At 36.5% G+C, this 21,172-nt stretch overlaps 1 protein-coding gene across 1 annotated transcript in view; it reads left to right on the forward strand.

Annotated features, from left to right (window-relative positions):
* The window catches only part of DMD (dystrophin), a 2,307,273-nt gene that overhangs the window by 1,912,641 nt on the left and 373,460 nt on the right, over positions 1-21,172 (forward strand). Inside the window, exons 58-59 of the mRNA XM_023515448.1 lie at positions 6,368-6,488; positions 7,108-7,376. Of these exons, the coding sequence (XP_023371216.1) occupies positions 6,368-6,488; positions 7,108-7,376 (390 nt within the window). The remainder of the gene's footprint in view (positions 1-6,367; positions 6,489-7,107; positions 7,377-21,172) is intronic.

The following is a 21,172-nucleotide window of genomic DNA, read 5'->3' on the forward strand; positions in this document are numbered from 1 at the left end:
AAAAAAAAAAAAAAAAAAGAAAGAAAGAAAATGCGAGTAAATATAAGGTGGTTTCATAGAAGTACTGAGTACATTGGATACATTTTCCTCCATTTTTGAGATACTTTACTCAGAAGAATATGTTCCAGGTTTCTCCATGTAAACATAAAAGAGGTAAAATCTCCATCTTTTTTAAGGCTGCATAGTATTCCATGGTATACATATACCACAATTTTAATCCATTCATGGGTCAATGGGCACTTGGGCTTCTTCCATGACTTGGCTATTATGAATTGAGCTGCAATGAATAATCTGGTGTAAATATCTTTTTTGCAAAGTGATTTTTGGGTCTTATGGATATACTCCAAGTAGAGGAATTGCAGGATCCAATGGTAGGTCAATTTTTAGATCCCTGAGTAGTTTCCAAACTTCTTTCCAAAAGGAATGTATTAGTTTGCATTCCCACCAGCAGTGGAGAAGTGTTTCCTTTTCTCCACATCCACGCCAGCATCTGTGATTTGGGATTTTATTATGTGGGCTACTCTTACTGGAGTTAGATGGTATCTCAAAGTGGTTTTGGTTTGCATTTCTCTGATGATTAAAGATGATAAGCATGTTTTCATGTGTCTGTAGATCATGCACCTATCTTCTTCAGAGAAGTTTCTGTTCAGGTCTCTTGCCTATAGTGAAATGGGATCACTTACTCTTTTCTTATAATAAGTTTTGAATGAATTACTAATCAGCCAGCAGTGAGTCACCAGTTGTTCAGTACTTATGGTATATAAGTCCTACGCATCAGATAATTTAACCTTCAAAATAAATAGATTATCTTGGGATTGATCACTGCTATAATATTATGGAAGCATGCTTCACATAAGTTTATTTTGTGCAACTTAAGCTGAAGGAAAACCTTCAATTTTGTATGCCTACTGTTTTTTCATTTGCATGACAGAATATTATTTTATTTTCATGGAGGTACTGCAAGTCTTTATAATTGCTTCTAATTCTTCCACATCACTATTTTGGACCCTTGAGTCTCACTGTCTTAAAAAGCTGAAAAAAGGTCAGAGGAGGAGGATGTCTTTAAAGAAGATCATTTTATCTGTTCAAGGGATTCAGGAAGTAATTATTTTAACATCTGAATACAAACATCTAAATATTATTAATGTATATTCATTATGCATGTGAAAGAAGATCTTTATATCTGAAACCTTTTTGCATCAGCACACGAATGAACTATGTTCTCAGATTTCAAATATTAACTATGATTTCTAGGTCAATATCAGTATATATGAGTATATATTTTCTCCAACCTCATTCAAACAGGCTTCCTTTGGGAGACATGACACTTGTTATCAAAGAATCACATTGAGTCTTCTTCATTTGGTTTAAAAATGTCTTCATTTTCTTTCCTTTCAAAATTCAATTAGTGGCATTACCATATACAGTTTGTGGTAAGTTATTAGATATTGAAAAGTCGATCTTCCATTATTTCAATGCAGATTCTACTTTTCTTTTTACTACTTAAACCTTTCTCTCTTAAACTTCATGCTATAAGGATCACTGATGTCCATTGCCTAGAACAGTGTCTGATACATGGTAGTTGCTTAAAGTTTGTTTAATGAATAAATGGTGGAGGAACTTCCATGTTTAAAATATCATGTTATTTTTTATACTTTTTCCACATAATAAGAAGCATTACCATTTTCTTTATCTCCTTATTTTCTTAAACCAACTATTTTCCTTTTTCTGAGTCTTTATCTCTCTTATATTTAGTCTGAATCTTCTGAAATTCTGAAGCTACGTCATGTAACCCTCTCTTCTATCCACTTTCTTTTCTTAATTCCAGGAAATAATGTGAAAATAAGGGTACTTATGTCTTTGTAATGAAAGAATTTCCTTTGTCTTTTCTTTCAACTCATTTTAATCCTCAGTGATTCATATTTAAGAAATGAACTGTGCAGCTGTGGTGGAGCTAAGTCCTTGGCAGCAACTCAAGGGACAAACAAGTGGTCTCTCACAGTGGGTGGTCCTTAGCCTTGAATTATTGACTGTTCAGTTTTAACAATGGAATTGCATCATCAAATAATGCCTTGGACTTTTTAAATCTGAAGAGACCTTTAAGATCCATTTCTTTATTTTATAGATCTTGCTCCAACAATTATCTCCACTTTCTCCTGCAAAGGTCTTTAATACTTTTTTCTCTGCTAGGGCGACCAACTGTTTGGGTTTCTCCCGAACTGTCCGATTTTCCTGGGACTGCAGTTTTAGCATTGAATGTTCACAGTGTGGGGTCAACCACGGTGGTTGATAACCCTACTGCTAGTTTCTGTTCTTCAGTCTATCTTTAAATCATTCCTATCTGAAACAGAACATCTCCAACCCCTTTATCTTTTTATCCTCTCTGTCCTCCTGGCCTATCTTCCTTTTTTCCTTCTCAGAAATTAAAAAAAAAAAAAAAACACTGAACACATACTTTTCATTTGAAATACCTAATCCTTCTTGCACTCATTCATCAAGCAAAACCTACTTCTGAAGGACAATGCTCTCCACTGAAATGACTCTCACCCTGTACAATGAACACTCTGCAAGGCCAATCTTGCTTTCCCTCTCTGTCTTGTGATTAAATGCAAGTGATTGCTGCCTTCTTGAAATTCTCACTGTCTTTGAAATCTCTATGCTCCTCATCTCCCCCAATCTCTCCACTTATCTGGTCCTTTTTGGACTGTCATGAGATCCTATTCCTCTGTCTACCCATGAAACTTGGATATGTAGGCACTTGGTATACATTAGCTGAATGTGAGAATGACTGCTAAATCTCCTTTTCTTCTTGCCAAATATGACACTTTATTACTTCCTTGTGGAAAGAATGCTACTTTTCTGAGTTGAGCATATCACACTCCTTCGCTCTGTTCCCCATGCACAGAACCCTTTCTTCTTAGTGTTGGGCTTTTAACAGTAATCTTTATTAATTTGATCCTGAATGCACTTGAGGTGTTCTAGATCGGAGGCAGATTTCTTTTATTACCTTACAGGAAATATTGTAGCTGCCCCTCTTCTTTGGCCCAAAGACTTACCTATAAGTTGACATGCTAAACACTGATGAAAAATTTTCCTACTTCAGTGGCTAGGTACTCCATATATGAGAGACTATAGAAAGTTTTTTTCCCCCTCTCTGGTTGTAAAGGATAAAGAGACAGCTATCCCCCTCTCCTCCTGAAAGGTTCTCCTAGGAAAAATAATGGGCCTGACTCCTAACTCTAACTTCTTCAAGAGCCAGCTAGCCCAATCAGTCTCAGGTTTTATAATCTAGAAATATCTCCAGGGTGTGGTTTCATATTTTTTGAACTGTAAATACCTAGTGAGATAGCCACGCCAGCCTTTCTGACAACTTGGCACTTGACCCAGAAACCTCCTCTGGGCTATCCCCATTCGGCCCTCTTGGATCAGAGAAATTAACTAGACAAATAGCTACAGATCTAATTCTTACGGTGTGGCAAGGTTCTCAGCAGGCTAGAGTTTTTATAGGTGCACTGAGAAATCTAGGAAAGTTTTATTTCCTCATACTTAGTTTAATTACAGCCAGCATTTACCCGTCTACTTAACTGCTTCTCTCCTTTCTCCAACATCTATTCAGTCACTGAATCCTTACACCTCTACTTTGTAAACATTTCCCTATTTGGTCCCTGTCCTTTTATCCTGGTGCAATTGCCCTGGGTCAGATCCTCATAATCTTTTATTGAATTCTTGTAATTGTGTCCTCACTGTGTCTCCAACTCCATTTCTTCTCCTCTCAAATACACACTCTATATTTTTTTCAGGGAGATCTATTTGAAACACACGTATGCTTGTGCCACTCCCCTGCTTAAATCTTTTCAAAGGTTCCTGACTACCTGAGGGGCAACATCTAAGCATCTTAGCAGGCCACATAAGGTCATAGAGAGACTGAGCTTCAAATTCTGGCTTAAAGGTGTAATATATTTCCAGATGCTGTTTTATGTCTGGGCGTGCCCTCACCTTGATCTTTATGTTGTAGAAACAGTGCCCTGTTTGAGATGCCTATGTATGCCATACTGCAGTATGTCCTATTTCTCTGCACATGAATTTTCCTCTTCTCTGAAGGCCCTCTAACCTCCTCTTCCTTGACTATCTCATGTTCATTTCATTGTGTTTTTGCATTCATGCTTTTGAGTTCTGCAGATTACTATCTTCTCCTGGAAGCCTTTCCCAATTTTCTTTCCCATATTGAGCAAGCTAATAGCATGTTCCACATTGTATTGAAATTATTTATGTGTTTGACTCTTTCACTATAACTATCAGTTCCTACGTAGAAGGGGCCGTTGCCTCTTGTCAAGTCCAAAATGGAGAGATTAAGGAAAATAATTTGCTTAAACCTGGGAAAATTAAATGTATGACAAAATAGAAAATTACAGGAGCTATATATGCACACCCACATGTGCATGCATGCACAGTGAAACATTGGAAGGAGAATCCGTTTGATATGTAACCAGAGTAAACAACCCACCTACCCAATCTGATTTCAAGAGTAAAGGAATGTCCCACTGTACAGAGATTACTTCCCCATCCACAGGCTGAATCCTAATATTCCACTTATAGAACTCCATTATTTTGGTTCAGGTATCTTGCCCCTCTCCACTGGATTGTAAATAACTATAGATGATGAATCATTTTGCAAAATATTAGATTCAGAATTCTTTTGAATGATAAATGCCACTTAGGTTTTATTTAAATATTTATCAATATATTTACAATGCAGTTCTGGAAAACTTTTATAACATAATGGTATATCTGAAATTTAAAGGAGGATCCTGCTAATTTTTCCCCCAGTGATAGGACAGGGCTTAAATTCAATGCCTAGAACACTGCTAAAAATAAGACAGAGTTGAAAAATGTGTAAAATCTAAGCCCTATATTAGTGATACCGGAATTTCACTCTCAGTAGGTCCTTGGTCTTGGCGATTCAAGGAATGAACCCACAGACCACACAGATCAGCAAGAAGACAGGATTTTTATTAGAAGTTGGAAAGGAATACAGAAGAAGTAAAGGGCACCAGAGCTTCTGACAGGGGGCAAAGAAGTAGCTGGGGAGTCTCTACGTGGGCTCTTTATCTAGGGGTCTTAGGTCTTGAGAATTACACTTGGCCAGGACTTGGCAAATAGAAACACGTTTTCATCGTTAATGAGTGTTATCGACACAGGAGAGAATGCAGTCCCTCCAGCTCAGAACAAAAGGTCAGGGTGTTCCCTTCATGAACCTGTGCAAGCCTAGGAAAACTGGAGTCCCCTGTCCAGCCTTGAATGGGGTGAACCCTGTATCACCAGGACAATTATTATTACTGTTATTGTTACACAAATCTATTAGTATTTATGTAACATGCGTTTAATACATTTATTAACCCCTTTACTTCTGAGATCAGGAAATCTGGGTCAATAACTACCTTCAAAGGTTTCAGAGTGTTAGTTTAGCCTAGCCAGGCCATATGCCCCACAATCTTCTTAGCATTAGATTATATAAAAACACTGTTGTTACTGTTTTTAGTGTGTTAGTTTTCTCATTTCTTTTGGTCAAGAAACATCTTCAAAGAAGAAACTATGCATTTTACTTTTTCCTTAGTTCCCTGTATCATAGAAAATTATAAATTAAAGATTATAATTGATAATTAGCATAGTATAAATTAAAGATTACAATTGATAACTAGCCTAGATGGCTGCAAAACACTGATTCTAGGTACATTTCTTTATAGGTTTGCACAATTTGCACAGTTCCTGCATCTACTCAAAACGTGTCTTCCATTCTCAAAGAGGTCACAATAGATGATGTAATAAACATTTTTCAAAAGTACTGAGAGTTTTCACTTATCATACTGTTAACATACTATTTTTCTCATTATCAGAAACTTTGACAGAATTAACTGGTGATTATCAATTGGATTTGTTGTATGCTTCAATACAGCCTAAATGCCTCCAAATGGCCCTTATGGCTTCCCATTATATTCTGGATATTCATTCTTTGGGGTGTGTTTAACTCCTCATTAGCCATTCTAGGGTCTTGCAATACATACCTTGCAACTGTAGCTCTAGATTTTAAGTTTGGCACTCAGATTATATAAACAAAGCACTCTTATCTTAATGAGAGGGCATTGACTATCTAGAAAGTTCCCCCCCTTCTCCCCAAAATAAGGTCTTTCTCATTAACAGAAAGGCCTATAGGGCCTTTTTTAAAATATCATTTTATGACTATCAGTTTATAAATAAAGTAGATAGAAATTGACCTGGGAGTTTCATGAGCAAGTTCTGAGCACCCAGGATTAATTTTGAGAAGAATGCCACAAGCCAAATAAGCATTTCTTTTCATCTCATTTCACAGGCCTTCAAGAGAGAATTGAAAACTAAAGAACCTGTAATCATGAGTACTCTTGAGACTGTACGAATATTTCTGACAGAGCAGCCTTTGGAAGGACTAGAGAAACTCTACCAGGAGCCCAGAGGTAATTGAATGTGGAGCTATAATAACATATTGATAGAAGGATCAGTGATGACAGAGCAGCCCATCCATTTTCGCTGGCAGGGTCTGGAAAGCTCTCATATTTTCTAGGTTAAATAGAATCAATTCAAACTAAACATAGATGTTGAAAAAAGAATAAGAACTCATAAACCATCACGCATAAATCTGTTTGCACATTCATAAATAAACATTCAAAGAGATTAGCAATCAGTTATTGGAACATTTAGAAAATAGTAAACAAAGAGGTTTATCTGTGAGGGGGAATTCCGTTGTTACAAAGACGACAAGCTCATTTTCGATGTAAGAGCCTGCCTGAAGTAAATTAGAGCTTCTGATGTGCATCCTCGCATTTTTTTCTCCTCCACAGTTTGAATGAATCTTAGATTACCTATCTGGTTGATATAAGGTAGAAAAGATTCACTCAAGATTTTAGATGTGCTGGATTGTATCAAAATTTACACCAAATTGTAAAAGAGCCGTTAATCAATAGTTTGGCCTCTTGTTAAACTGTACCCTCTCTCTTTCTTCCACTATGACCTTTTGGATACTGTTTAAAAACAAAAATGAATGTGCCCTAAAACCTTGTTGTATTGCCAATTTAGAGCTGCCTCCTGAGGAGAGAGCCCAGAACGTCACTCGGCTCCTACGAAAGCAGGCCGAGGAGGTCAATACTGAGTGGGAAAAGTTGAACCTGCACGCCGCTGACTGGCAGAGAAAATTAGATGAGGCCCTGGAAAGACTGCAGGAACTTCAAGAGGCAACAGATGAGCTGGACCTCAAGCTGCGCCAAGCTGAGGTGATCAAGGGATCCTGGCAGCCTGTGGGTGATCTCCTCATTGACTCTCTCCAGGATCACCTCGAAAAAGTCAAGGTACCGTCTACTAATTTTCTTTAAGGCCCCTTTAGAGACTGAAAAGAGGTTCTACTTTCAATTGGAGTGCAATCTTTTCTTCCCACAAAGTTAAAATAGTGCCCCTAAACAATGGAAACCAGTCCCTCTTTAACACATTCAAATTCTTCCTGAACATGGTATTTTCTCTAAGAGAAGATAGGGATCTAATCATCTGTCTTCCATGACATGAAAAAATTCATTTTGACTTTGCTATTAGGAAATTAACAAGTGTTTGTACTAAAATATTCTGATTTATATGCATGTATATGGGTATTTTTTTGTGTTACTTAGTATCAGAGAGGGGAAAATACAGCATTTAATCAAAAGCCAAGATTCTAGGTTTTGGCCTTTTGCTAACTTATATGACTTGGGTAAGTTATGATAGTGTGTGTGAAATCAAGCTGTTAATGCTGCCCTTCCCTTGGAAGGCAAGGTATGTACTACCATTTCAAGTTGCATTAGCCTGCTGCAGACATGAGGACAAATCATTCTATACAGTAGAACCTCCATATTTGACCACCTTCTATGCTGACTACCTCCTTAAGTTGACCTGATTTTCATAGACCAGACATGTATCACATGGACGTATGTACCAGTACAATAGGTCTAGTTCCTTGTGTTGACTGCCTCCGTATGTTAACCAGTTTGTTACTGTCCCTTGGGTGCTCTAGTTACAGAGGTTCTACTATATTTAGAAGGCTACGGTCCATGAGACCAAAGTTAAATTCCCTTGTGGCCCAAAGATGGCAAATCTATTTATAAAGAAAGAATATGCATATTGAGGACTATCATTTTGAAATCACTAACTACTCATTTAGTGTAAAGGTCCTCCTAAATTGGAATGCAAAAGACATTAAATTTTCTCATGCATTTGGCATGTTTGCCAGAGCCCTCATTCTAGATGTTTTCATCCTTGACTTTCATGGCACTGTCTGGTCTACCTTCTTCTTCCTATATTTCCCTAAATTCTTAACCTCCACCCATCCTTCAAATGTTGGTGTGCCCACGTTTTTAACCTTAGCTCAATTCTCTTTTTTGTTGTTTAAATGCTTAGTGTTTGAGATGTCATGGATGGCAATAAATCTAAATCTCTAGTCTGGATCTCTCTTCTGATCTCCTAATCTATGTGGCATCAGAATCACAAATTCAATGCCCCATACTGGCACAAGAGAGGAACCTCTCGTAACCTGGCAAGAGGAGGGAGAGTTGACCTGAGTGGAAAGGTGGGAAATGAAGAAGAGGGACACACATGAGAACAAAACACACATGAGACACAAGATAGGATGGCCTGGGGAGGACTGACACAGCTGATGGCTGCAGTCAGCCCCTGAACCATGGAAACAGCTTTATTTATACCGTATCTTAACAAGGTTGCATAAATCTTAATACATGGGGTAGAGATGCTCCTTAAAGAGGAAAAACTGTGTGCTTGTTGATAACAAGGAAAGTATGCATGGGCTACGTAACTTCTGCAGGTGGAAAGAATGTTGTTAAAGGAGGAGAAGCAGCTGGTGGTCATTCCTTGACTGCCACTCCAGGCTGTGGGGGCCCTGCTGCCCACAGCCTGCTCTCCACAATTCAACGTTTGTAAAACCGAACTTTTGTCATTGATTCTTCTGTTCTTCCACTCCCCTATGCTATCCTCTTCCACTTACCTCCTTTTATTTTGCATTTCCTGTTTTAGTTAATGAATCTTAATTCAACAGATTTTCTGGACTAGAAATTTTAGTTTCATCCTTAACTTCTTCTACATTTTCACTGATTTCATATGTGATTACTCGTATGATCTCATAATTATGTCTTTTTTTGTCTCCTCTTTTTAGCCAATATCTTTTTTTCTAATTCCCAATCTTTTACTTAAAGATGATAGCAGTATACGTCTTTAAACTTCATTCCTCAATCAGCGCTCCTGGCATATCATAAACATTACATTTTAAATGTTTGGTGAATGAATGAATGAATGAATGAATGAATAGAGTTTCTTTACTGATACTCCTAGATTATACAGCCTCTTCCAACTCTAATCCAAACTCCTTGCAAGAGAACCCCTTCCCAGAGATTGAAGCCCAATGAATGAAGAGGGAAGGTGGTCCTTTACTTCCTAGCGCAGGCTTGACTTCTCAACTATAGCTACTGTCCTCCATGCCATTGTACCCCTTTTACCAAAATATGTCATCTCTGTTTTTTTAATAACTGCCTGCCTTTGAAAATACTCTTCTTTCTGTCTGGATCACCCCACCTTGTCTGCCTGGTGAACTTACTGTGCCCTCAAGGCACTATCTTTACAGTTTTTCCTGAGTGTCTAGAACCCCCAGCTCCCCACTAAGCAGAGTGAATTCCTTACATTTCAGTGCTCTCATAGATTACCAAACCTGCTGAAAGTAATCACACTTAAATTTCACATATATTATAGCAATTTAATTGTATATTTATTTCTATCAGAAAAAATTAGGTTCCTAAGAGCAAGGATCATGCAATACATCTTTGGGCTCCTAGCCCAGTACCAACAACATATAAGGAATATTATTTAGTATCTCCATTCATTCAACAACTGTTTCTAAGCCACTGTGCAACGTGCTAGAAATGTAGTATTATAGCAACTGCCTTGATCTTTGCCTTCATGAAGCCTATAGTCTAATGTTGAGTTGCATAGCTCTCCATTAAAATAATAGGTCAATATTTGAAAAAAGATTAAAGATTTCACTGTATTGTTTCTAAAATCCTCCCCCCAATATTTTATGACCGTGTGTCTAACATTTAAAGCAATGGTTAACATTGCTGTCTACTGGAAAATTTAGATAATTTTTTGGCATGTATTACCTTGTATTTGTTCAGCACTAAACATAGTACTTTTTTTTTTTATTTTCTTAGAGACAGAGTCTCACTTTATCACCCTCAGTAGAGTGATCACGGCATCACAGATCACAGCAACCTCCAGCTCTTGGGCTTAGGCGATTCTCTTGCTTTAGCCTCCTGAGTAGCTGGGACGACAGGCACCCACTACAACGCCTGGCTATTTTTTGTTGCAGTTTGGCCAGTGCTGGGTTTGAACCTGCCACCCTCAGTATATGGGGCCAGTGCTGACCTATAGGGCCACCCTAAACATAGTACTTTTATTGAAAACTATGGGAACTAATTTTTTTAAGACTCCTCCAAAAATGAGAAATATGTTTAGGAGGATGTCTCAAAGGAACTAAATTAGTTCATAAATATTTTAAGATGCTGCATATACAGGCTACAAAGCAGGTATAAGGGGTTCATGTTTAGCCACATCTATCATAGAGGAGCATTTGCAGGATACTGAGTGTGGATAGAGAATGTATGTATTTTAATAATCAAAAATAACTAAAAGTGGAACAATTCAAATATCAACTTGCCTTCACTCAACCGTATCTTCAATATTCTTTTCAGTTTTCCCGTCTTATTTGTTCATGATCTTAAGACAAACTTCATTTTCCATCCCCTAATTGGTAACACATTCATTCTGATCCCAATAATAACAAAGTAGGTAAACATTAAATAGACTTTTCAAAAAGAGATAATATTTTATAATATAATATATCCATCTTCTTAGATATAAATACACTTAAATTATGGTACTTATCTAAATATGTGATAATAGGTGTGACTATCTCTAAACCAGCATTGTGTAAATATTTTATACATATTTTAAATTTATGGGTCACCTACATTCCTGTATATTTATTTACCTCCAGTAGCCCTTCTTCAATTTTATAATGGCAATAAAATAAATAATTTTTCTTCATTGCATCTTATTAACACCAGGTTTGGATCTCTGAAGCTTTGATGGTGGCAGTTTATAAGGAGTGAATTTTATTAACTAAAACTTATTTCAAAAACTGTGGAAGTATAGTTAAAGCAACTGTTCCCATTTTTCTACTCAGCAATTTAATACCTCACAGGCATAATACTGTAGCAATCTCCAAACTGATAGCTAGGCAACTAGCCAGAAGAACTCCATTGTGATCTTGTGTGTTAAAAATATTATTTAAGTGACTATGGAATATGTGTTTCTATGGTATTTAGCATTATATCATTTCATTATTAAATGTGACTTTTCGATTTAAAAGGTGGATTAAACAATAATGATTAAGTCCCTAGACTCTATAGAAATAGCATTATTGCTGGCTGATTATCTTCAGAGTGATAGACATGGTAAATCAATAGAGCAAAAGACAGTGTTAACATTGAATATTTAGCTCACCAAGAACCTCAGCCTTTGAAATATAGCTTCCATAGGAATAACCACAAAAATAAAACTTAAATAGTAAATGCCTCTTTACTTTTAAAATTCATGATTTAAGGCTGGGAACAGTGGCTCATACCTGTAATCCTAGCACTCAGAGAGGCAGGTGGATTGCTTGAGCACACAAGTTCAAGACCAGCCTGAGCAAGAATGACCCTGTCTCTAAAACACAGCCACATGTTATGGTAGGCACCTGTAGTCTCAGCTATTTAGAAGGCTGAGGCAAGACAATTGCTTAAGCCCACGAGTTTAAGGTTGCTGTGAGCTATGATACTACGGCACTCTACTCAGAGTGACAAAGTGAGGCTCTGTCTCTAAATAAATAAATAAATAAAATTTATGATTTATATTGTATAAATATTTTAAGAACAGAAATAATGATTTCTCACTTTACTAGACATAGCACCAAAGCTTATTTGACCACAGAAATATTCTACTTTCCTTGTAATGAAGGGTAAGAATTACTGAATCACTAGGTTCTCTACATAGATCTATAAGCGATATATAAAGTAGAATAATGTTTTTTCTTTCCTTTTTAAAATTTCAATAAATTTAGGGGGTACAAGTGCTTTTTGTTGAATTGTATAATACTGCAAAATCAGGGCTTTTAATGTACTTCAGTCATTACAAAAGTTTTGAGATCACAGAAATCAAGAAACATAAAATCCACAGGTACAGGAACAAATGAAGCCCTCCCAACAACACCAATAAGCTGAGCAAGTTGAACAGTTGCATCAGAAAGGATACTGTCAACTGTGTTTCTTAGAAGCGAAATAATCACGCCTATGCTTCATCCTAAGAGGGTACATGTGAATCTCTCTAATTGTAGAATATAAATGTCTTAACACAGTAACTAAGAAAAAGACATAAAGGCTATGTTAACCAGTTGGATAAAAGTATTTCAAATTGTATACCAAAACAGTACACTGTAGTCCATGATAGTATTAACGTACACTGCTATGATTTAATGAAAAAAAATAAAGGGATTAAATGCAAAAAAAAAAGAAGACGCAAAATAATGGACCATAACAGTCTGTCTTAAAAGTTTCATAGTGACCCATGTACCCATCACCAGAATAGTGTACATTGTACCTGACACATAGATTTTTATCTCTCATGCCCTCCCAACTGCCTTCATTTTTAGTTTTCACTGTCTATTACACCACCCCTTGCTTAACTCCCACTTATAAGTGAGAACATGTGGTATTTGTTTTTCCATTCCTAGATACTTCCCTTAGGATAACAATCTCTAGCTCCATCCAAGTTGCTACAAAATACATTATTTCATTCCTTTTTATAGCTGAATAGTATACCATGGGGTAGGTAGATGTGTTTGTGTGTGTGTCTGTCTGTCTGTCTCACATTTTCTCTATCCATTCCTCAGTTTTGGGGCACTTAGGTTGGTTCCATATCTTTGCAATTTTGAATTGTACTGCAATAAACATTTGCGTGCAGGTATCTTTTTTATAAAATGACTTCTTTTCCTTTGGGTGCATACCCAGTAGCAGGATTGCTAGATCAAATGGTAGGCCTACTTTTAGTTCTTTGAGTAATTACCATACTGTTTTTCATAGAGATTGTACTAGTTTACATTCCAATGGTGTATAAGTATTCCTTTTCACTGCTTCTGAGCCAACGTCTATTGTTTTTTGACATGTCGATAATGGCCATTCTGACAGAGGTAAGGTGGTACTTCATTAGAGTTTTAATTTGCATTTCTCTGATGATTAGTGATGTTGAACATTTTTTCATGTTTGTTGGCAAAGTAGAATAACTTTTGAACCTAAAGTCTACATATAACACTTTAGTTCTTAAGGACAATCTCAATGTGAAAAAGTTTGTTGGTTATTGTTGTTTTTCTAATGTTTTGTTTTGGTTCTAATAAATCATGGTTTCTCTACAACGAAAGTAGATCATTCTTGAGCCAGGAATATTTCAGTGCTCTTAGTTTACCTGTTGACTTTAAATACAGTTTTTCACATATAATAGTTAGACTCTCCTGGCCTACCATCTTGGAATATGCAAATTGTCACCTCTATGAAGATAAGCATTTTGCAATTGTATCAGACTTTTAATTTACATTTCTTACTACTAGAAGTCAAGGGCAGGGATTCTGTGAGTTTTCCTTTAAAATTCTCTCAATGAAATAGTATGAAATACTATTTTTTTTTGTTTGGTTTTTTTTTTTTTTTTTTGAGACAGTCTCACTATGTCACCTTTGGTACGGTGCTGTGGCGTCACAGCTCACAGCAACCTCAAACTCTTGGACATTAACGATTCTCTTGCCTCAGCCTCCCAAGTAGCTGAGACTACAGGCATCTACCATAACGCCCAGTTATTTTTTATTGCAGTTGTCATTATTGTTTACCTGGCCCAGGCCAGATTCGAACCCACCAGCCTTAGTATATGTGGCTGACGCCGTAAACACTGTGCTATGGGTGCCGAGCCTGATTAGACCTTTTTGACATTCTAGTTGAGATTGATTCCATGATGTGGGTAGTGGGCCAGGGATTATGATGAAGCCACTGTGACATCTTCATTTATTTATGTGTAGCATTCACATCTAAAATTTTAAGAAGAAAACTGACAAATGCATCTTTTTAGACCTACCATCCTGAGTCCCTACATCTTGGTTTGTTTGAGAAATTTGTCAAGGAAATGTTGCTATCTCAGAATTTGACATTGAGGAAACCAAGTATGTTCCCTCCTAACAGCTAATGTGAAATGTAATGTAATGTATTCAAATTTCACCTTCATTTTGTCAAGCAGGAAGTTTGCAGCCATGTTCATGTAACTCTTATCTTCCCTTACTGCTTTTCTCCTCTTAACCATGGTTCTAAAGTTTTATTTTCATTTCATTGATTTTTTTAAAATTTGTCATTTATATAAGTCAACTATAAATCTTTTCCTATGTATGAATTTTATAAAGTTTATAATCCTTTCTTACACAGTTAGAGGATGTATGGATAGACAGAACCATCAACAGGGACCTAAGAATGATTCCAAATATGTAAGCTCTCCCAACTCTGAATAAAGGAGTATCTTTATTGTGAATGAGGAATACTGTCTAAAGTAGGAAGAGGAAAGGTTATTAATATTTTGTTCATTCTTGTGAACTGCAAATGAATTGCTACATAGAGGCTTCCATTGTTTTTGTAAAAATGCTATGTGTAGGCTCGGTGCCTGTAGATCAGTGGTTAGGGCTCCAGCCACATACACCGAGGCAGGTGGGTTCAAACCCAGCCCGGACCAGCTAAACAACAATGACACCTACAACAAAAAAATGGCTGGGCATTTGTGGAGGGCACCTGTAGTCCCAGCTACTTGGGAGGCTGAGGCAAGAGAATCACTTAAGCCCAAGAGTTGGAGGTTGCTATGAGCTGTGATGTCACGGCACTCTACTGAGGGTGACATATTGAGACTCTGTCTCAAAAAAAAATGCTATGTGTATTAAATAAGCCTTTGATTAAGAAGAAAAAACAAAAATAATATAGTCCTTCCAAATTATTTGTTCAAGGGAAGATAGAGTTACACGAACATGGCTGCAAACTTCTTGGTTGACAAAATGAAGGTGAAATTTGAATACATTACATCACATTTCACATTGGCTGTTAGGAGGGAACATACTCGGTTTCCTCAATGTCAAATTCTGAGATAGCAGCATTTCCTGGACAAATTTCTCAAACAAACCAAGACCTAGGGATTCAGGATGGTAGGTCTAAAAAGATGTTTGAAGGACTGTTTAAATATGAAACTAATGCCTTTCATATGGAGTAACCAGGGTTTTATATAGTTTACAAAGCATGCAATTGTGATGTTTAAAAGCAAATGATACGGCCTTTGTTAATATCTGAAATAAATCTATCTAAAGACATACTATAGTAAAGTCTCTCTGAATGCTTTACAAGTATAGTATATTTTTTAATAGAATGGCCGTTGGTTTTAATAGAGCTTAAAAAATAAAGTAGGAATTATTCATCTTAAAAATCCTAACCAAATTATTTGTTCAATGTAAAATTAATTATAAGTTAGTGTTGCCAAGAGATCTTATTACTTGGTTCCTATGTATTCCTTCTCATCTCTTTTGTTTATAAAGCTAAAAGCAAATTACTTAGGACAGCAATGTCAAATCACTTTCTTTTCCCAAAGCATCTGATTTTAGATAGCGCTGTGTGTGTTTTTAAAGCCCCTACCTCGACTTAGGCAAATAGAACCTTCGTTTACCATGCTATTCCCATCCTGCCTTTGAAACTTCTGAAAAGGCAGAGCAGAGTAATTGTTTCAGACATCTGCTTAGCATACTTTGAAGTGTATATAAGTTCTTTTTCAGTTTCATTTGAACCCCAGCTGTCTTCACCAAAGTCTATAATCAATCTGAATTAAGTTGTCCTACTTCTCCTAATAAGTCTCTTATTAAGTTCTGCATCAGCCTCTTAGGGAGGCTTAAAAGCTAATTCATGTAGAATTGCCATTTTCTACTAATTCATTTGTCAGCTCTCCAAATTCCAACGAAAACAATTGCAGAGACTATTAATTTGGCTCTTCATAAACAACTTATGTAAGTGTAGTATACATTGGAGCCAAACAAATGATTTAAAACAGTGGGTGGGAGAAAATGAGTTGATGACATTCAACATGCTTTCCTTTTTGACTGTTTCAAGATGCCTTCCACATCCAAAGCATAAAGTCATTGATTAAATAAGAGAAACATCCTTCTGCTTCTACTTTCATAAATAAGATAATTACTAAGTGAACTTTGCTTAAAGATAGGAAAAGGCTTCAGAACAGTTAGAAAAGGGATGTGTTCTGTTTATTATTGAACTTACTTTACTTTGGACTTGTTTGTGTTTCTTTGATGAACTGTGATAAAAGAAAGAGCTGGACTTCATTACTATTGTCATTGCATTAGATCAGAGCTACTCTTCTGGTCATGGGACATTAAGAAGAACATGGATAAACCAAAATGTTCAGCTAATGAGTTCATCTGACATTATTCTGCTCAAGAAGTATTTAATTAGATAATAAAAATTTCTCCAAAGAATACTGTTCTTCCTACTATTTGAAAACCGTATCAAAATCTGATCCTTTAATATGCCAATCCTGTTTGCTAAGGAATTGGTCTAGAGGCTTTGTTTGTGGTTGGTAATAATTATAAATACTATTCCTCAAGAGTCTTAAGTAATAAAAGACTATCCAAAAAATTAAGTAATATACTCTCTGCAGTAAAGAATCTAAAAATGCATTCATTCATCTATTTATGATACAGTGAAAACCTAGACCCCAAAAAGTCTGATCTCATTATAGAGTGTGAATATTTAATTTATTTTATAAATAAAATTATACTGAGAGCTGTATTAATGGCATCTTAGTTTTCCTGGGGTTATTATTATTTAGCACCAAGCTGAGGGAGCAAGAATTTTTATTAGTTTGGGCACATGTGTGCATGTACCATATTAACTAGAAACAGTTCTTTTTTTTTTTTTTTATTGTTAGGGATTCATTGAGGGTACAGAGAACCAGGTTACACTGATTGTATTTGTTAGGTAAAGTCCCTCTTAGAAACAGTTCTAAAATGTGAAAGTACTGATTTCACTGAAATTCCATACTTCCTTAGAAAATGGGATCACATAGCCAATATATGTTTTGATTATTATTTTATTTTATTTTTAGAGACAGAGTCTTACTTTGTCACCCTCAGTAGGGTGCCGTTAAGTCATAGCTCACAGCAACCTCAAACTCCTGGGCTCAAGCAATTCTCTTGCCTCAGCCTCCCAAGATGCCCACCACAACTGCTGGCTATATTTTTTTAGAGACAGGGTCTTGCTCTTGCTCAGGCTGATCTCAAACCCATGAGCTCAAGCAATCCACCTCCTCAGCCTCCCAGAGTGCTAGGATTATAGGCGTGAGCCACCACGCCCAGCCTTGATTATTTTTTGACATCTTATTAAAGTTGTGACAAGTTTGAAGTTCACAATTATGCTACTCTCCTACCATCACCAAAACAAGAAATTATCAAAGATCAGATAACCCAAGCAATAGGCTCCTGTTGTCTTCCTGTCATGCTTGGCAATTCTAATTTTCCAAATTCAGCAGTTAATATTGATACCAATATTATGCTTTTTACAAGCTTACATTAACTAAGTTAAACAATGGCATTGAATAATTGTTCTTGGTAAATCAGTTTTCTGGGTACTATGGGAACAAATACGTCTGTAATTCTAATGTAACTCTCTTATTTTTATAAGACCTAAGAAAAACAAACTTTCATAATAAGATTTTTCCATATAATATTCTTGTTATAATTTGTATTAACATAGGTTTCTTTTATTAAAAACATCTTTTCCAAAAGCAGTGTTTCTCAACCTTTTCTACTTCAGTTCTCTTAATGGCCAAGAAGACATAGCCTGACATCTCCTGCTTCCGCCTGCTTACCTGCTTTTTCCACAAATGTGACATTTCTTTGATAGTTCTTGTTTTAGATTTTAAATCTCATGTCAATTATGTGATCTTCTCTATAATGCATATGTTGCATTTCAGTAGGAAGATGCTTTTTCTCCAAAGTCTCAAGTAAATGAACCTTTCAATACACTCACCTGTGGATATGAAAGCATAATTTGAGAAGCATGACATGAAGGATTGTCCAGTTTGTGTAGGCTTCATCTTTTTCCATCAACTCCTGTCTTTTATGTATGCAGACAGAAATAGTAGACCCTTGCTATTTCAAATTTATCTTTGGCATTTCATCTAATCATTGTGACCCCCATTTCTTGACTTGTAGCTCTTTATAATTTCAAATGTATTCTTTGAAAAGCCTCACTGCTTTTCACTTAACTAGTAACTTAACCAGTGTTTTATGTCAGGTTCCCTGGAAGCAGACCCTGAGAACAGGCGTCAAGGTGCATGTGATTTGTGGAGGAAGAAGCCTGTGTGGTAGTAAGGCAACTATTGTGAAGAAGGAGAAAGAGTTCAGCAAGTATGCCATCTCAGATGAAATCTAGCGTCGTATATGATCTGGAGGGAGAGAGCCCTGGAGCATAAACGACACTGCAGAGTTGTCATTTTATACCCCAGCCAGTATTGACTATGCTGGTGATGTGCTGATAAGTATTTATCAGCTTGCTCTTAAGTGGAATGAACCCTGGTGTATAACATTTTCTTTTTTTTTTTTTTTTGAGACAGAGCCTCAAGCTGTCCCCCTGGGTAGAGTGCCGTGACATTACAGCTCACAGCAACCTCCAACTCCTGGGCTCAAGCGAGTCTCCTGCCTCCGCCTCCCAAGTAGCTGGGACCACAGGCGCCCGCCACAGCGCCTGGCTATTTTTTGGTTGCAGCTGTCATTGTTGTTTGGCGGGTCCGGGCTGGGGATTCGAACCCGCCACCTTAGGTATACGTGGCTGGCGCCTTAGCCGATTGAGCTATAGGCGCCGAGCCAACATTTTCTAGTTTTAGTATAAACATGCAAGGCATTGCTAATTTCCAGCTACTGATATAATGTTGCTGAATATGGAATTAGGAAGAAATGCACACAATTGGCTCTGGCTCTTAGGCTCTGCTCCAGCATACCACTGGCTGTGGCCCACCCCTGGGGGTATGGGATACAGTGAAAGTAGTCCTAAGGACAATGTTCACAGCCTTAAATGCCTACATCAAAAAGACAGAAGGATCAAAAAGTAACAAGCTAATGTCACATATATAGGAACTAGAAAAAGAACAGCAAATCAAACCAAAAGCCAACAGAAGAAAAAAATAACAAAACTCAGAGCAGAACTAAACAAAATGGAATCCAAAAACACAAAAGATTTATAGAACAGTAAGTTTGTTCTTTGAAAAGATAAACAAAATTGATAGACCACTAGCCAGATGAACCCAAAATAGAAGAAAAGGACTCAAATAAACTCAATCAGAAATTAAAAGGAGATATTATAGCTGATGTGACAGAAATGCAAAATATCATCTGTGAATACTACAGAAACCTCTATGTACACAAACTAGAAAACATTTAGGAAATGGATAAATTACTAAAAACATAAAACCTCCTAATCCTGATTTAGGAAGAAATAAAAATCCTGAAACAACCAATAACAAGCAAAAAAGATTGAAGTAGTAATAAAAAAAAATCCACCAACAAATAAAAAGCCCTGGGCCAGACAAATTTACAGCCAAATTCTACAAGACCTACAAATAATAACTGGTGCTTATCCTACAGAAATTATAACATCAGGAAGGAGGGACTACTTCATAACTCATACTATGAAATTAGTATCACCTTGATAGTAGTGCCGGGAAAGGATGCAACAAAAAAAGAAAACTACAGACCAATATCCATTATGAACATAGATGCAAAAATCCTCAACAAATTACTAGTACAATAAAGTCAACAGTACATCAAAAAGATAAAATTCCCCTTTATCAAGACAGTTTCACCCTAAGGATGCAAGGATGGTTCAACATATGTAAATCAGTAAATCTGATTCACCAATAAACCGAAGCAAAAACAAAAACCCTATGATCATCTCAAGAGTAAAAGCATTTAATAATATTCATCACCCTTTCATGATAAAAGCCCTCAACAAACTAGGCATAGAAGGAACATACCTCAAAATTATAAGAGACATTTATGACAAACAGCCAACATCATATTAGCCCTTTGACTGCAGAGTACACCAAACATCTTGTACTGTATCCTAAAGGCATCATTCATACCAAACAAACATCTTGTTTTAATGCCTGTAGGCATTGTTTGAAGTCAAAAGGTTAAATAGAGAAAAGTTGAAAGCATTCCCCCTAATTACTAGGACAAGGCAAGTGTGCCCACTTTTGCCACTTCTATTCAAACTATTACTGGAAGTTCTAGGCAAAGCAATCGGGCAAGAGAAAGGAATAAATTAGGAAAGAAGACTTCAAACTATCCCTTTTTGATGATGATATGATCTTGTATGTAGAAATACCTAAAGACTCCCACGAAAGGATCCCAGAATTGATGAATGAATTCAGCAAAGTCTCAGATTAGAAAATCAGTGCACAGAAGTCAGTGGTATTTCTATATGCTAATGACAGTCAAGCTGAAGACTCAATACCATTTACAAAAGATTCAAGGAAAATAAAATACCTAGGAATGTTTAATCAAGGAGGCAAAAGGTCTCTATAAGGAGAAGTAGAAAATATTGATGAAAGAAGTCCTAGATAACTCTGATGCAAAAAATGGGGGAAAATACCATGCTTGTGGATTGATAGAAGCAACACTGTTAAAATGTCCATACTTTCTGAAGTGATTTACAGATTCAATGCAATCTGTATCAAAATACCAGCATTGTATTTCTTCAGTCTAAAAAAAGATCATATGCCTCATTTAGAACCAAAAAAGAACCTGAATAAGCAAAGAAATCTTAAGCCAAAAGAACAGATCTGGAGGCATCACATTATCAGACTCCAAATTATACTCCAAGACTATAGTAACTAAAACTGCATGTTTCTGGTTTGACAGTAAATACATAGACCAATGGAACAG

The sequence above is a fragment of the Otolemur garnettii genome, unplaced genomic scaffold, assembly GCF_000181295.1.
Source record: "Otolemur garnettii isolate 467f Iridium unplaced genomic scaffold, OtoGar3 scaffold00072, whole genome shotgun sequence".
Taxonomy (NCBI): domain Eukaryota; kingdom Metazoa; phylum Chordata; class Mammalia; order Primates; family Galagidae; genus Otolemur; species Otolemur garnettii.